We start from the raw sequence: 15,290 nt of genomic DNA on the forward strand, positions 1-15,290 counted from the left end.
TGCCTCCTGACTAAATTCAAATGGAAGCAGTGAGGATCCAGAATACATGTAGAAGCTCTTGTGTTCTACATCTGAGAGATAATGCCTGGACCTGATTCTCTCGAGGTCTGTGATAATGGTTTATGTCTAAGAGACAGAAGTAGGGAGTCAGCCTCTGCTTGGATCTGTGCAAAACTGAAAATTGAGACCAGGAGGTTTAAAAAAAGCTATCCAAAAACCCAAACAAAAAATTCAGTAATGAAAAGCCCTGAAATTCTGGATGACAGAGATTTTGCCAAAGAAAACCTAAAGGCGGGGGGAAGATGAAGGATGTCCTTCAGCACAGAGAACCTTCCCATCAATCACTTCAGCACATTTGTGGCATAGCTGTTTGACACAAGCATGTTCTTGTGACCTCTATCCCTTTTCTCTTCTTCTTTTTCCCTCAGTAACTTGCTTCACCCACATCTCTTTGTTTTCTTTCTGTCTGAGGGCAGTGTTGCGTGGTAAAGGTTGCTGTCCATAACACATATCTACACAGGCATTCTCTGTAATGTAAAGGCTGAAGTGGGAGGCAGGCAAGTGACTCAGTGTGAGTGGGGCTCTTGTCATGTGTCGTTGGTATTCCCTCTAAAGAATGCAGAGGAGAGTTTCCCAGCCTGGAATGGTGGATTCCTTCTTGCTGAGTCTGAGTATGAATGTGGACCAAGAGGAGTCATTATGGTCGCGTCGCTTTGCACATTTATTGTACCGTTAGCTTTATCTTTTCTTTTTTTAAAGATCCTGTCGATAAATTGTGGCATCCCAGAAAGTTTTATGCAGACAGATGTGCATTAGGACTTAAGTGCTGGTTAATTTGGCAATAACTTTTAATAACCTACGTTCAAGAGTTCACTTGAAAATGTGCCACCTAGATTGGCTATTTTGAGTATCCAAACCAACAACAAGTCACAACTGTTACAAGTATTGTATTATACAACTCCAACTGCAAAACAAAAGTTGGGATGTAATGTAAAATGTAATTAAAAACACATTTCCAATAATTTGCAAATCTCTTAAACCTGTATTTTATTCATAAGAGAACAAATAAAACATATCTGACGTCTAAACTGAGACATTTTACTATTCAATGAGAAATATGAGCTCAGTGTACGAGTTTAAAAAAGAGCGTCTTTGAAAGGCAGAAACATGGGCAGACATTCAGAAATCTGTAAAACTGTATCCTTAAAATTGTGGCATAACTTCACAATAATGGTCCTAAGTGTAAAACTGCAAAGACTTTGAATGTGTCATTATCTACAGTACATATTCTCATCAAAAGATAGAACATGAAGAAATCTCTGTGCAAATGGCAAGGCTAAAAATCAAAATCAGACGAATGTGATCTTCGAGCTCTCAGGCTGCACTGCATTAAAAACAGGCGTGAGTGATTGTATCATAGAAATCACTGGAAGACCTCTAAATGGATCTAGTTCATGCAGCCCTGTGTGGCCACTTTCCCATCTGGAAGGGCATTGTCAATGCTGAAAGACTTCTACTGGTTTTAGAGCAACGTACGCTCCCATCCAGGAAAGAGCTTGCATATTTCAGCAAGGTAAACTCGACAGTGTTTCTCACCGTCTGTTCCTGATGCTGTACTTTTTAAAGACAGCTGATAGTTATGTTAAATATACAAAAACTGTAGTTAATGAGCCATGACAGGCAACAGCATGTGGAAATCCAGTAAAACCAAGGAATAACAGGCGGGTACAATTTTTTTTGTGCGGTAAAGCCGCTATTGTATCACCACACAGCACGTTGACACTTACCACCCATTGTTCAGTGCCTTTGTTACCGAAAACAGCCAGGAAGCCTTACAGTATGTGTGAGTCAGGTCCCTGGCTGTATCCCTCTCCATTGTGTCCTGCTTTGCTGGTGATGACAATGATAGCCACTGTCCTCTGATTGAAATACATCGTCAACATAGCTTACATAGCTACATGGTCCATATGCACGCAGTGCAGCTGGCCTCAGCGCAGCTTCTACAGCAGCGAGGCCATTTTGAATTCATGAATTATTTAGTTGTTTCTTGTGCAAGAGGGAGAATGTGTCTGATTTCTAAAAAGGAGGGGGGTTGGAGGGCCTGTGATTCTCTCTTTCTCTCTCTTTTTTTCTTTTTTTGTGAAGGAGTAAGAAAAAGGGAGCTCTCCTCTGTAGTGAGTGAGGGAGGAGTGTGTGCCTGGTATCTGGGAGCTGAAGAGCCAGAACAGCAGGACTCCGTTAGATCAAACAGGCTTCCACTGCGGATAAGAACGAAGACCTGGCAGGGAGACAGAAAAAACATGAGCAGGGAAGGGATAAAGCAAAGTAAGAAGACTGCTCTTTGTAGTATTTCAAGCTAATGAGAACTGCCAAATAATAAACGGTCCTAATGAGCATCTTATTTGCTTTGTGTACCTTGTGGCTTACTCCTAATACTCTGTCTGAGTCTGCTATTGCAAGTTTAGAACAGGTGTTGACCACATTCCTACCTCTGTTCTGCTGCAACCCTTGACCTTTTTGTTTTCCTGACAGCCACAGACTGTCCCTGGGGATCTGCTCCCATCTCTGGAGCCCATCTGGTTGTCAAGCATTAACGTCATGGTATCTTTTCCAGGTGACTCTACGTATATGAGCAGGCATGTTTATGGTACACTGGGAGATTACACTGAAAGTGCTCCTTCTTCTCATCCTTTAACTCATAGTCATCATCAATAATTCAGCTACACTTGCAGGACACAGCTCTGTGTTTTTGGTCTTAACCTTCCCTGTAGGTTCCCCTGTATTTATCTATGGCTTTTTAGACTATTACTGTACACCTATTTTGTTTCTTTCCATCCCCTCTCCCATTCTACTCAGTTTTGTCTTTAGAGTCTTGCTGTCAAGTTTACACCAAAGCTCTCAAATCTCTTACTCTTACTTATATTAGTATCTTATTTTCCCTTCTTCTCTCCCATGGTTTTCTTTTGCTTTTGTTGTGTTTAAAAAAGAAAAAGTCAGGGATTTTATTCCATCCCCTCCCTTCTTTTCCCACCTCTGTGCTTTTCTTTTCTTTTTTTAAAAATCTTGTCAAGGCAGTTTTTTGGGGGCCGGAGAAAAGTCTGTTAAGGGGAGCTAAGAGGAAAGGGTGTGGCCACCCACACTGCGGTACTCTATTGTGTTGCAGTGATTCCACCATGTCCTCTCTCTGATAAACACACATGACATCACGCACAAAATTGAACACACACTCAGTGCAGAGCCACTGACCTCGTGTTCCACTCTCCACTCACTCAAGAGGTATATTCTCTCTTGGTATCAGGGCTGTCCATTCCTGAGCACAGATAGCTTTGTTTTCTGTCATGTGTTTGAAACTCACTAGATAGCAGACTTCCAAAGTGAAAACAACTGGCAGTTTAATCAAAAAATCTGACACTTCCAGAAGTTTATCTCGTCACTGTCTCTCCTCCTCGGGGAAGTCACCGCTCGGGGTCAGCTACCGAGAGGCGATCCTCTGCTCAGCGTCTTGCTTATGCACATTTCAGTGGACGTTTACTTGCTTTTATTGAGGATTCAACACAGACATGAAGTTTAATCATTAAGGCTGTCTTCACACTAATAGCAAGTGTGTGGGTTGGGACATGTTATTGAAGGTACTGAGGGAAAACAGAACTTGGAAGTCCAGTTTTAATCATGCATCCATGAATGTGAAGCCTCATGAGAAGGGACACCACTGCTCAGCAGGTTCTACTTATTTTGACCAGCAGTCCTCATATGTATCAAAGTAGATATAATTTTCTCCTTTGTCTTTTTGGACCTGTAAGTTAGAATAGTCCATAATAAGTGTAAGAGCTTTCAATCCACAGCCTGTCCAGATGGGTAGGTGAAGACTAGCAGACCAGCAACACAACTGGCTCAAGACCTAGCGTAGCAAATTAAGGAAATACAACTAACACAAAGGCTACAGAGACTCATGTTTGTACAATCCCAGAATATTGCATTTGGTCAGTGATCCTAGTTATAGGTTAAGTGCTTATTGGTTAAAAGGATCAAAAACATGAATCACAGTCTACATCACACAGAAATCTACAGAAATCTGCCACTGTGACAGCAAACTACAAGTAGACATGAAGACTTGGACGATAAATGGTTTTTAACCCTGTATCAAGTCTGTGTGATTGATTACTATTAGCATTGAGTGGATGCCATTCCTATATGGGAGCACCAGTGTCTCGGTTTATTTAGGTATCTGACTACAAAGAGTGAAGGATTATGGGTACCAGACGTGCTTTGTGCAGACCGAGTACCAAATAGCCTGATGGGGGTGATGCTCTGTGTGTGAGAGTTCACCACCTGTGGGGACAAGTGCAAAAAATACATCAAGGAACAAAGTAAAAGCATGAGAAGGGCAGACGGTGGGTTTAATGAATACTTTTAATTGATTCTTTTTTCAAATAGTCAATTTTTTTTTAAGTGAAGTAGACTGTTCATCCAGCACGTCTGACTGTGCTGATGTTCTGACATTGAATTAGAGGGTGATATTTGAGATGCTGATTTGAGGTGTTATGAGTATGTGTGAGAAAGTAAAAATAACAGTGTTTTTGTGTGTTTGAGGAGCACAGAGGTTGTGACACGGTGTATTAGCATATCCTCAGGCTTACCCTGCAGTGGCTTATAAACACATCCTCCAGGTATCATTTCTCTCAGACTTTATCTGAGAGAATTCTGACAGGTGAGTTATTTCTGAACCGTGTTTTCTTTTTTCTTTTTTTTCTAGGTTTTACTTCAGAGGTACAGTGAAGATTAGCTTAAGGCTTACCTGAGTGTACAGTGAAAACATGCAGCCTGTAACACTAGCCTATACAATGTCTTTGTCCTGAGAGTGAAACGGTATCGGAAGAATCAGGTCTGGAAATTGCCTGAAGTTGCACTTTCTTACTTTATTCACTCAGCAACAGAAAAGAGCTTAAGTTACTGAACTTTAACTGACCCTAATTTGCTCTGCTGCAGGGAGGTTCATTTTTTTTTTTTTAGATCTTTATTTGGTAAACCCCCAATCACGAATCTGCCATGTGCAAGAATGTCCTGCTAGGTGTGCAAAAGTCTGCTTTAGTTTGATGCATTTGTGTATGAAAGGATGCTGTATCTTCATTATGAAGAAGTTCAAATGACAACCTGTCCTGTGCTTTTAATGACATTTGGCCAGCTGCAAACTGTTACAGAATATCAAACTTAGAAGGTGTGAAAATAAATTATTTTTATACTGCTGGCCAGGTCAGGAAGTTCTTGCATGGTCTCTTGGTTTTTTTTCTGGTTTTGCATCAGCATACTGCATTAGCATCTCTGTACCTCAAATCCTAAAAATATATGTATAGAGTTCTAACAAGCTTGAGAAGTATTTAGTATGATCACCTTTATTCTTCAACACAGCTTGAACTCTCTTAGGCAGCTTTCTTGTTGTTTCTTTAAGTATTTTAAGTAGGGTTCAGGAATAATTATCCAGACTTGTTGAAGGACATTCAAAGCTCGTGTTTGGATGTTGGCTGCCTTTTGTTCTGTTCTCTGTTGAGATGATCCCACACTGCGGGGAGGCCAGTCCATGACTGATAGTGTTGCATTGGGTGGTTTTTTTACTAGGTATGTTTTTAGGTATGTTGGTAGTGTGTTTTTTCGATCACTGGTATGCTGAAAAATGAAGCTGTTGCCAATCAGATGCTTTCCAGATGTGTTGCATGCTGGATCAGAATTTGACCATATATCTGTGTTTATAATTATGAGTTTTAATTTAACACAATTCATTTTAAGAGCCCCAGCACTGCTGGCTGAAATGGACCCCCAACAGTGACGGGGGCTTTCAGATACTGTTCCTCTGCTGTAGATTGTGTTTTAAGGTCAGCTGCTTTTTCAGTTTCTTCTTTGGTTTTTGTGTTGTTTTGTTTCTCAGGGCAAATTGCACAGCATGCTAAAATGCTAAAAGCTCAGACTATTTTATGCCTCTCAGACTGCTCTCAGACATATTTCTGTTAAAAAAGTGTGAACTAATGGTGTACATTTGTGGCAGCCTGCTAGTAGCAAATGGCTAAAGATACAATTTAAAATTGGTTCTGCGCTGCGTTGTCTGTTATGTGTAGGTACAACACTGGTTCATCGCTTAATTTAGATGATTTTTTTTATGCTTAATGGTTCACAGGTCAATGTTGAGTTGCTGAACTCACGAAAGAGAAACCTTCCTTTAAAAATGGTGAGGACTGGACTGAAGTATTGTGCAAGACCGCTTTTAAAAAGTTACAAGAAAATCTGGCTCCATGGACACAAAATATAAAGAAATGAGACTTAGACTTTTTTATTGTCACTGTGCAGTTTCTTGCACAGTGAAATTGAGGGCTGACTCAGGACTTTTGCACAGTACTGCTTGCAGTCTATGATTATTGTAATCTTGTTTCACTCTCATAGCACTCTCCTAAGCCTGCTGAAATGAATAACCTGACTTCTGTGTTTTCTGTAATCTCATTTGCTGCTTTCCTTGGTAGGTCAAGAAGCCCAAAATATTCATTAAAGGGCTCAGCGCTAATGGAAGAGGGAAAAATGAACAGACAGAGTGTGGACAACTGAACAATGACCTAGCCCCCTTTTACAAAATTATCTGTTTTCATGACATGGGTACTTGGATACACCAAATCTGATAACCCATGATCGGAGCCTCATGGGTCAGTATGTGCGCTTGTGACTCTTCCTGCCGTCCTTCAGTCACTGCCTCAAATAGTTGGTTTTGTCTTCAGGACACTGTGATTCCATCGCACTTGAAGCAGTAACGTTCAGTAAAAATGTATTTAAATACTGTAAAAAAGTGCATTTATTGGCCGTCTGTGAGAAGTCTCTTTTGTAACCCTTCGTTGATGATTGGATAATCCAAACCAGTTGATGCTGCAAGCATCTCATTATGTCTGCACATGAAATAATTATGTTTAAAAAAAAAAAGGGGTGTAAATGTGATAGATGGAAGCCAAGTGTCTAAAATGAAAGCTGGTTAATTGCTTTCCCCCAAGTTACCCATCCTAATCGCAGACGTAGGACTGTTGTTGTACATTGATTGCTCGGGGTGTAAGAAAAAGTTGTCCTCACCGTCTACTCTCTCGGTCCGCCCCAAGGAAGAAGAGTAACTGTTTTTTTTTTTTTATCGTGAAAATCAGTGGAAAGCCAGTTAAAGCCCGAACAGTGCTGCAGGGAAAAAGAAGAAGAGGAGAAACAAAAAAAAATCCCTGCGAAGTTTTTGTGCCGTTACACAGAACTATGTGTGGTGGTTTGTTGTGCTGAGGTGTGGAGTTGTTGTCTTTGCTGGTAGCCTCCTCTTGGAGCATGGCCCAGTTTCTATCGCTCTCTCTCGCTACTCCCAGTCCCTCTGCAGCAGTTAGACTCATGTCTGATTTCCATAATGTGTAAAAATTGCATGCATGCACACTTGCACACAGCAGAGAAATGACCATTGCACTAGTGGGTTGGAGAGATGTGTAGAGGTAGAGGTAGAGGCAGAAAGGCAGGTGACCGCATTAGCTGCACTGCAGTCTAATTGTGACATACGCTGTTTCCATCCACACAGAGGATGTTTTAATAATACGCGTGTACATATATGTTCTAAATACTTCTATCCCCCAACCAGTGATTACTTTCCTTATCCGTTATTGTTTTAATCGGTAAAATGTAAAGAAAATAGTAGTAAAAACATCACTACATTTTTCCTAGAGTGTCATGTACCATCGGTTTACCAAAATATAAAAAACTAACAGAAAAAAAGAAGAAGCAGATTTTAAAAGCCGGAACAAATTGCATTTCCTTTCTCCACAAACAACACAGACAGTCAAAATATGCTGTTGTTTTTCTGTTGATAATCGAATTCATTATTAAACCGCTCTTCACAGCCGAGTGGTTGTTCTTCAGGGATTTTTTTTTTTATAATGGAAGAATAAAGATTCTTCCAGGAAAAAAATAGAATGCTGCAGAGATTTTTAAGTATATTTCTGCTCCCTTTTCAGCACCACGAGGCATGTGGCATCTTGTTTCATTATATTTAAGAGAAAGCAGACATCTCGGGAGCTGTTGTCTCCTAGACTGATATGTATGTATAAACAGCACCCTACTATCATAAGTTGGATATGTGGTTTAAAACATGGATAGATGGATAAGATTAAAAATATAAAAACAACGTCTATTTGATTTTTGGGGTGAGCTGTCGTTTTATATTAGGACTCATGTAGTTCTGCATTCCTTTATCTTGCGTATGTGCCCCTCCTGTTTCGAAGAGAGCCGCAGCTGAAGGCTGTGGCGATTTGACCTCGAGTCGGATGCGCTGATAGCATCTCATGTTATCATCTGCTGCTCTGGGTTTCATCCTTTGTGTGATGGTGCCCTTTGCTCTTTTTCTCCTGGCCTCCGTGCCTTCCGCCGGCGCTCGGATAAAGATCAGCAGCCATCAGCAGATACGGCCTTTAACTCGTGTGTTGCTGCCCAGCCTCTGCTCTCAGCTCTCACTGCGTCCTATCTTGATCTCTATCATTTTTCCTTCAGCCTTTTTCAACATGCCACTGATTTCTCATGCAGTGTCGCGATAAGACTTTGCTGCATAAGGACATCCATACGAGTCACTCACACGTGTTTAGTATCATGCAGCATTTCCTCGCTGAGAATATGCATGTGTGTTTCCCCTCTCCTGTGCGGCAAATGCTGCCATAGCTCTTTATTAAATGACAGAAAGGTTTCCATTACGCACTGTGTTAGGCTTCAAAGCCCTGATACTCCTCTCGGGGGGGCCTTAACGTGCACATGCCTACACAGCCCTCAAGGTCCCTGTGAATCATTAGTGATGACTGGGCTAATTCTTACTGAGGAGTGAAATAAAGATGAAGATGACTGCACGACTGATGACTGTTTAATCTAGAAGTAAGAAATGATTACATGCTGCCGCTCAATCGCTGGGATTATGACGAGTGTTAACACGCTAATAAAGACGGGGAAGAACCTTTACCCGCCCAGTGATGCTTCCGCACATGAAAGGCATCCTCTTCCCCATCCTTTGCTGTTTGAAACTAGCCTTGGATGATTGTGGTAATGCTTGTTGCTTTAAGAGAGTGTTGCCTGGAAATGTCGAGGCTGATTTAAGTTATTCCACGCACTGTCAGACAAGACCACTTGCACAGACAGACATACACTCAGTGGGCTTCTTCCCATGGTTGTGTTTTGGATTAGTCAAATCTCCTGACTGGCTGCTAAGCTGATTAACATGGGGGGGCGCGTTATGCACTGGCCATTTTGAAACACTGGAAAGGGTGTGGACGCACATGCACACTGGGAGAGCTCAGCTTAATATTGCTGTTGGCTCAGGGTGATATGATATGCGTGCGTGTGGGTTTTTGTCTGATACCTGTCCATACCTCCTCAGACAGATGGCATAGAGCTCTATACTGTAATAGTTTGGATCCCTGTGGAGAGTGTGTGTGTGTGCGTGCGTGCGTGCGTGCGTGCGTGCGTGCGTGCGTGTGTGTGTGTGTGTGTGTGTGTGCGTGCGTGCGTGCCTGCCTGCCTGCCAAAGCTGGAGAGTGTATGAGATGGAAACAGAGGGAGAGAGAGACGGAGATGAGGCCTGCTGGAACAGACTGAGGCCCAGATGGCTGTGTCCAACAGAGACAGGAAATAGAGGTGACACCAGGTGGATGGTACCCTTCAGCATGAACAGCATCCACAAACACACATACACACAGAAAGGACACTGAAATTAGCCTTGAGGCCAAGAATTCAAGATGGTCAGTCTCAAATCTTGTGCGTTGCTAAATTATAGGATAACGTGTGATCTCATTTAGTGCCGCTCATCTCGGTTGAACCGAGAAGTTGATCACAGACTCTGGATATCTGATTGCTGATTAGGTTGTCTGTGAAGTCCAGTACCTACACTTCAATAGCATTTTAAACTAAACTGGAAGATAATCGTTATTCGCTTCTTTACCAGAATTGCTTCCCTCCAGTTCCCGCGTGTGTGGGACCTACCCCCTCCCCCAGTGCCGTTCTCGACTGGGTTAGTGGAGCAGGCGGTGCCTGAAAGGGAGCGAAAGAAGCTAGTTAACTTTTGATAAGCAGCCTTTTTTATTATGCGTAGAAACCCCCAGCCCCCAGTCTTTAACCCCACATTCTGTCTGCCACCACACAAATGCTTGTGTGCTGTGCACGCGATGGCTAGAAAGAGATATGGGTGTCAGGAGAGGTAAATGCAAAGAAGTAGAACATACTCCTGGAAAGCATGACTGCAAAAAGAAATAACGATCTGGTAAAAGAATAGACTCTGCAGGAACACTTAGAAACAAGCTGAGCGTTCTTTGGAGCTGAAACCGATAGTTGTAACCAGCTGGTTGACATGGGAGACTGACCCCCTCCAGTAACTTTGCAGACCCCTGACCCTTGACCTGTGCTCTTTGCTCACAGAGTGCAAGGAACCCTGACGGTAGCTTGCATGGCCACAAAAAATGTAATCGATCATAGAAACGTCCTCTGTCTTTCCTACAGTTGCACATAAAGCATCCTACTGTCACGTAAAGGGTTAACGACTTCCTGATCTGACCACAGAGGTGTGGAGCTGTGCCGTGGAATTTACCCCCGCTGAGTACTAAACCCCCTGCAAAAACACCACCCCTCTTCCTCCCCGTCACCTCTTTTTCATGTTTCTCTCACACTGCCTCCCCCTCTCCCTGCTCCCTCGCAACCACCACCAAAGAGGGCATCATGGACAAAGAGTAACAGTTACCAAGCAAAACTCAGTGGGGAGGGGAAGCGTATCTCCAATATCATGGTATGACTAGTAGTTTTTTCAGAAGTGCTTTTGTCTTATTTTAGCATTCGGTCACTTTGATACTTAAAAGCTCCCATTTGATGTCTAATCTTCTGATGTAGTATATCTGGGTCACTGAGAGAAGCATGCTTTTCCCCCTTTATTGCTGAGAGCTGGATGGGAAAGTTAATATAGGAAACCTAGAAGAAGTCACCGCATCAGCACACACATAATACATCATTTGCCCCCTTTGGGTCTTTTGTAGATCGTATAAATGAAGAGTAAGATTGCCTATTGATTAGTGAGTTTTAGGAGTGCTGATATACAAATCCTGTTAGCGCTCAGCCATGCCTTAGAGGCTGTTTCCTTGCTTCCAGGGTAGAGGCTTTATGAAAAGCACCCTTAGATTTAATATAATGTTAAACATTTTTTTGTAATATTCTACTTTGCTACAGCGAGAGCAGAGGTAGAGTAGGTTGGTGGAGATGAAGAATGAAGAAATCTATTAAGTGTTGCTGGAGATCCAAAATACTTTCTTTACAATTGTGAAATAAATAAGGCCTCTCTGACGGCAGTGTTTAATTATCGCCTGGGTCAGAGTGACGTAAATTTGGTCATCAAAAGAGTCGGCAAGAGGCTCTGTGCAGATGTCAACTCTGCTATAATGCAGCAACTATGCATATGTTCTCCAGACTTCAGATAAGCAATAAGCACAATATGAACAGCTACTCCCCCATAGCTGTCCGGACGTGGGGCCAATCACTGCTTGAGTTTGTTCGAATGCAGACACACGTGCACTCGTGTTTTGGATTTCTAAACGCTGACAAAGAAAATGATAACCCTGCCTGCCAAGCAATCAAGCTTTAATGCTGCTTTGCTATATGAAAGTGTGTGTGCGTGTGAGAAAGGTCAGGAGCTTGCATCCTCGCCTTCCCGAAAGTATCACTATATATTCACTAGCATTATGACGTTAGTTGAAAAGGGAAACTAATAAAGTACCATAGTGACACCAGTAAACGTTGATGTTTTATGCCCTTTATTCGTTTATGCCCGACCATAGCCCAGCGTTTATTTCTCTGCCGTCGAACTCGCTGTCGGTCCCTCCTCTCCTCTGCTGAACAGTACATTTGCAGCGGTTTGGCTTCGGGATGGTTTTCCATGTCTACAAGTCGCGAAGCTTGTTAACTTGCCTTCTTAAGACGACACTACTTTTCCTAAAAGTTTTAGGGTCTGGGTGAGAGAGGAAATGCCTCTATAACTTTTAATGTATGCGTGTGTGTGTGTGTGTGTGTGTGTGTGTGTGTGTGTGTGTGTGTGTGTGTGTGTGTGTGTGTGTGTGAGACAGAGAGTGAGACGCAGAGAGAAAGAGTGAGAGTGTGTGTGTTTGTTTTTGGAGGAAATGTCCAGACCCAAGAAAAAGGCATTGGCTGGAATCTTTCCATTCCTGCAATAGCTTTCCCTCCAACACTTACTGTACTGTAACTCTATCCTTTCCTCCCCTCTCCACAAGTGTGTGTACGTACATGTGTGTGTGTGTCTGTGTGTGTATATACACTAAAGCAGTATTAGTTTGACATGTCTGGAACTAATAGAGTCCACCCTGCTGAAGAATCTTATTAGGAAATACTACCTGCAACTTGAGGCTTTAGTCTACCTACTCATTCAACGGCCTAAACATCGTGTCTCTGTTTCACTCTCACTCACACACTTTTGACTGCCTTCAACCTGTAAGCCCCTGGCCCATCTTCTCTCCCTCAGTCCATCTTCTCTCTTTGGTTGCCTGGTTCAGGGTTGGTGGGTTATACTGGTGAACTCCACAGCTGCCTGTTTTTCTTCAGGGCCTTTTAGTCTGAGAAAAACACAGCACACACACACATCAGTCCAACCCCTACACTCCCTCTTACACACACGTACACACACATATGCTTCCTGTAGTTGTTTTAGTATAACCCTCCCCTCTCGTGTTGCTCCCTGCTGGTAATAAACTGGTCCAGCTGACTTCCTGTCAACTGTGTCCTGTCTTCCTGTGTGTATGGGATGAATGGTCATATTATTCACACTGACGCAGTGCCCGCCCTCTTACTCACCCTTTACACTACTTTGTGCTTTTTCGTCCCCCTCTCTCTTCTTTTCTCTCTGCTTCTTTCATTCTTGTGAGGACAATGGTATGAGCTCACAGTGGTACAAAACCACTACCACCCCCCTTCTGCTTCCCCTCCTCTTTTATAAGCTTCTCCGTAGCCTGTGCTGCAGTATCAGTCCCCAGAGCAACAAAGACCAGGCCTTACTGCATAAACACAAACGTAGCAAGAAGAATGGGTAATATTGTACTTTGCTGGGAGCTACATCTCCTAATGTTTGACTTGGATTTCTTAGTCCTAGTTAACTGTACTGTGTGAGTGTGTTCTTGTGTTCCTGCTGTGATTACTGATTACCTGGCCCACAGTTTGTAGGCCCAGAGCTTGCAGAGAGATAATCCTGATGTATACAGCCAGGTTTTCTACTCTATATTAACATATTTCTCACCTTGCATTATTTTGCTCCAACAAAATAATGTCACATAAATAATGTCTGCAGAGAAAGGAAATGGGAATTTCCATACTTGAGCACACATAGAACGTGGTTACCAAAAGTAATAGGAGCCGTAAACCAGAACTTTACTGCACCCTGTAAATCAACACAACTGTGTGGACTGTCGTAGTTTGTCATTCCTCTGTTGTCTGTACTCTCTGTCACACTCCTTCTCCAGCCACTTCAAGCCTTGTCTCAAACACTCATCACATACTTGTAAACAGTTGTCGTGCGTGCGTGCGTGCGTGTGTGCGTGTGTGCGTGTGTGTGTCTGGAATAATAATATAGTAACGGAGGGGGACAGAACTAGGGCGGGGCTTCCAGGAGCAGGCTTGAAAGCTGCTGTCAAAACAGCTCAAAGTGACAACTTGGACTCAGAGTGTCACATTGCTGTGTGTGTGCGTGAGTGTGTGAGTGTGTGTGCCCATAGCCCAGGGTGTTTTCAGGTATAATGAGTCCTTGTAGCATTATGTGTAGCTTCTGTATGTAGGCCAGTACACAATGGCATCCAGGGCAACCATCACTTTTGTCAGTTACAAAACAAAACGGCGTTAAGCTGGTGGGAAATTTGCTGCAGAAATAACTCTAAGCAAAGGAAATGATGGGGGAAAGCTATGTTTAGCCTTCAGGCTGTGGTTGTCTATGTACTGTGAACTTCAGGTCGATGGTTGTAATGCCTTTTTTTTCTACTTTAATTTCCTCCTCAGTGGCCATCCACGCATTAATATGCAGCGACACATCTGTCTCAGGTTTGAGTTGAGGCAACACAGACAAGCTGCCTGCACTCTTAGTCCAATGAAGTGCCACCTTACTCAGAGTATTCTGTCTTCATCCATCATCTATTTTTGCCGTCTTCCTTTTTCTATGATGATGTATCATAAGCTCTGATGTACCATAGGGAGACGTGGGTGTAGGTGGAATAATCTAAATGGGAAAAAGACATTGAACTCCTCAGATTTCACTGCTACTTTGTGAGCTCACTAATCTTCCAGGCATATGATTTGCCCTGATATCATTTATACACAACCGTCTAACTTGCCCAAACACACCAACAAGTGGCTGCTATGTCTGGAGAGAGTCAAAGAGATAAATGAATAATAAAGACTGATCCTGAAAAAAGAAAAATGCAGTAGTGTGACTATATTCTATTGGGAGACAAATACACTATGTATGTTAATAGAAACCAAAGAGAGGATTAGCTGCTTCAAAGGTAGCAGTCATCTCTGCCTTTTCCAAACTGATCCTGTTTGTGAGTGTGGCTGGACGGGCGAACAGACTGAAAAGCGTATGGACGAGGCTCGTGCAAACAGAGCCAGACAGCCTTCAGCACTACAGACAGAGGAGGCGGAGGGGAGAGAGGGAAGAAAAACAGGGAGAAGAGCATCAGTAAAGTAGAATCCCAGAGCCTGATTACAAGACCTGCTCTCATCTGCCTGGAAAATGTGACTGGACTGTCTGGAGGGGGTGGAGGCGTCACATTCCAGTTCACATCCCACTTCACATCCCATTTCTTACTTGCTGGGGGATGATAGTCATTGCAGAGGGATGAAACCGAAGGGAAGACCTGTGCTGAATCTATTTGACTTGCTGCCTCTCCTTTTTGTTGTAGCAAACTCCCTTTCACTAAGCAAACGGCTTCTTTTGGTAGTAACGGTATTTATATGGTTAAAGACGGAAATGCATAGTGGTGGCAAATCGAATGAAAAGGCAACCCGCATGTTTTATCCCCTATCAGTCATGCTGACATGATTTGGAACCACTTGACCCTTTGTATTGACACATCTGAGTGATTACTTTAACTACGCGGCATGAGAGGTCAGTGACTGGTATGAAAATGCTCTCACTTACACGTAATGTCTTTTGTGCCCTATGAAGCTGAACACTGATGGGATATTTTCTATAGGCATATTTTACAGTGCCCCCCTCCCCCAAT

At 42.8% G+C, this 15,290-nt stretch overlaps 1 protein-coding gene across 3 annotated transcripts in view; it reads left to right on the forward strand.

Moving 5' to 3' along the window:
- The window catches only part of srgap2 (SLIT-ROBO Rho GTPase activating protein 2), a 56,729-nt gene that overhangs the window by 15,134 nt on the left and 26,305 nt on the right, over window positions 1-15,290 (forward strand). Inside the window, exon 1 of one of the 3 annotated variants that reach the window (XM_080892007.1) lies at window positions 2,206-2,325. The exons of 1 other annotated variant lie outside the window; for it this stretch is intronic. In XM_080892007.1, coding sequence (XP_080748133.1) covers window positions 2,301-2,325 — 25 coding nt within the window. In that variant the 5' untranslated portion in view covers window positions 2,206-2,300. Of the gene's footprint in view, window positions 1-2,205; window positions 2,326-15,290 lie in introns of those variants that run through there. One more of the 3 variants, XM_080892006.1, reaches the window with a different exon arrangement.

Source organism: Rhamphochromis sp. 'chilingali' (genome assembly GCF_963969265.1).
Source record: "Rhamphochromis sp. 'chilingali' genome assembly, chromosome: 9".
Classification (NCBI taxonomy): Eukaryota; Metazoa; Chordata; class Actinopteri; order Cichliformes; family Cichlidae; genus Rhamphochromis; species Rhamphochromis sp. 'chilingali'.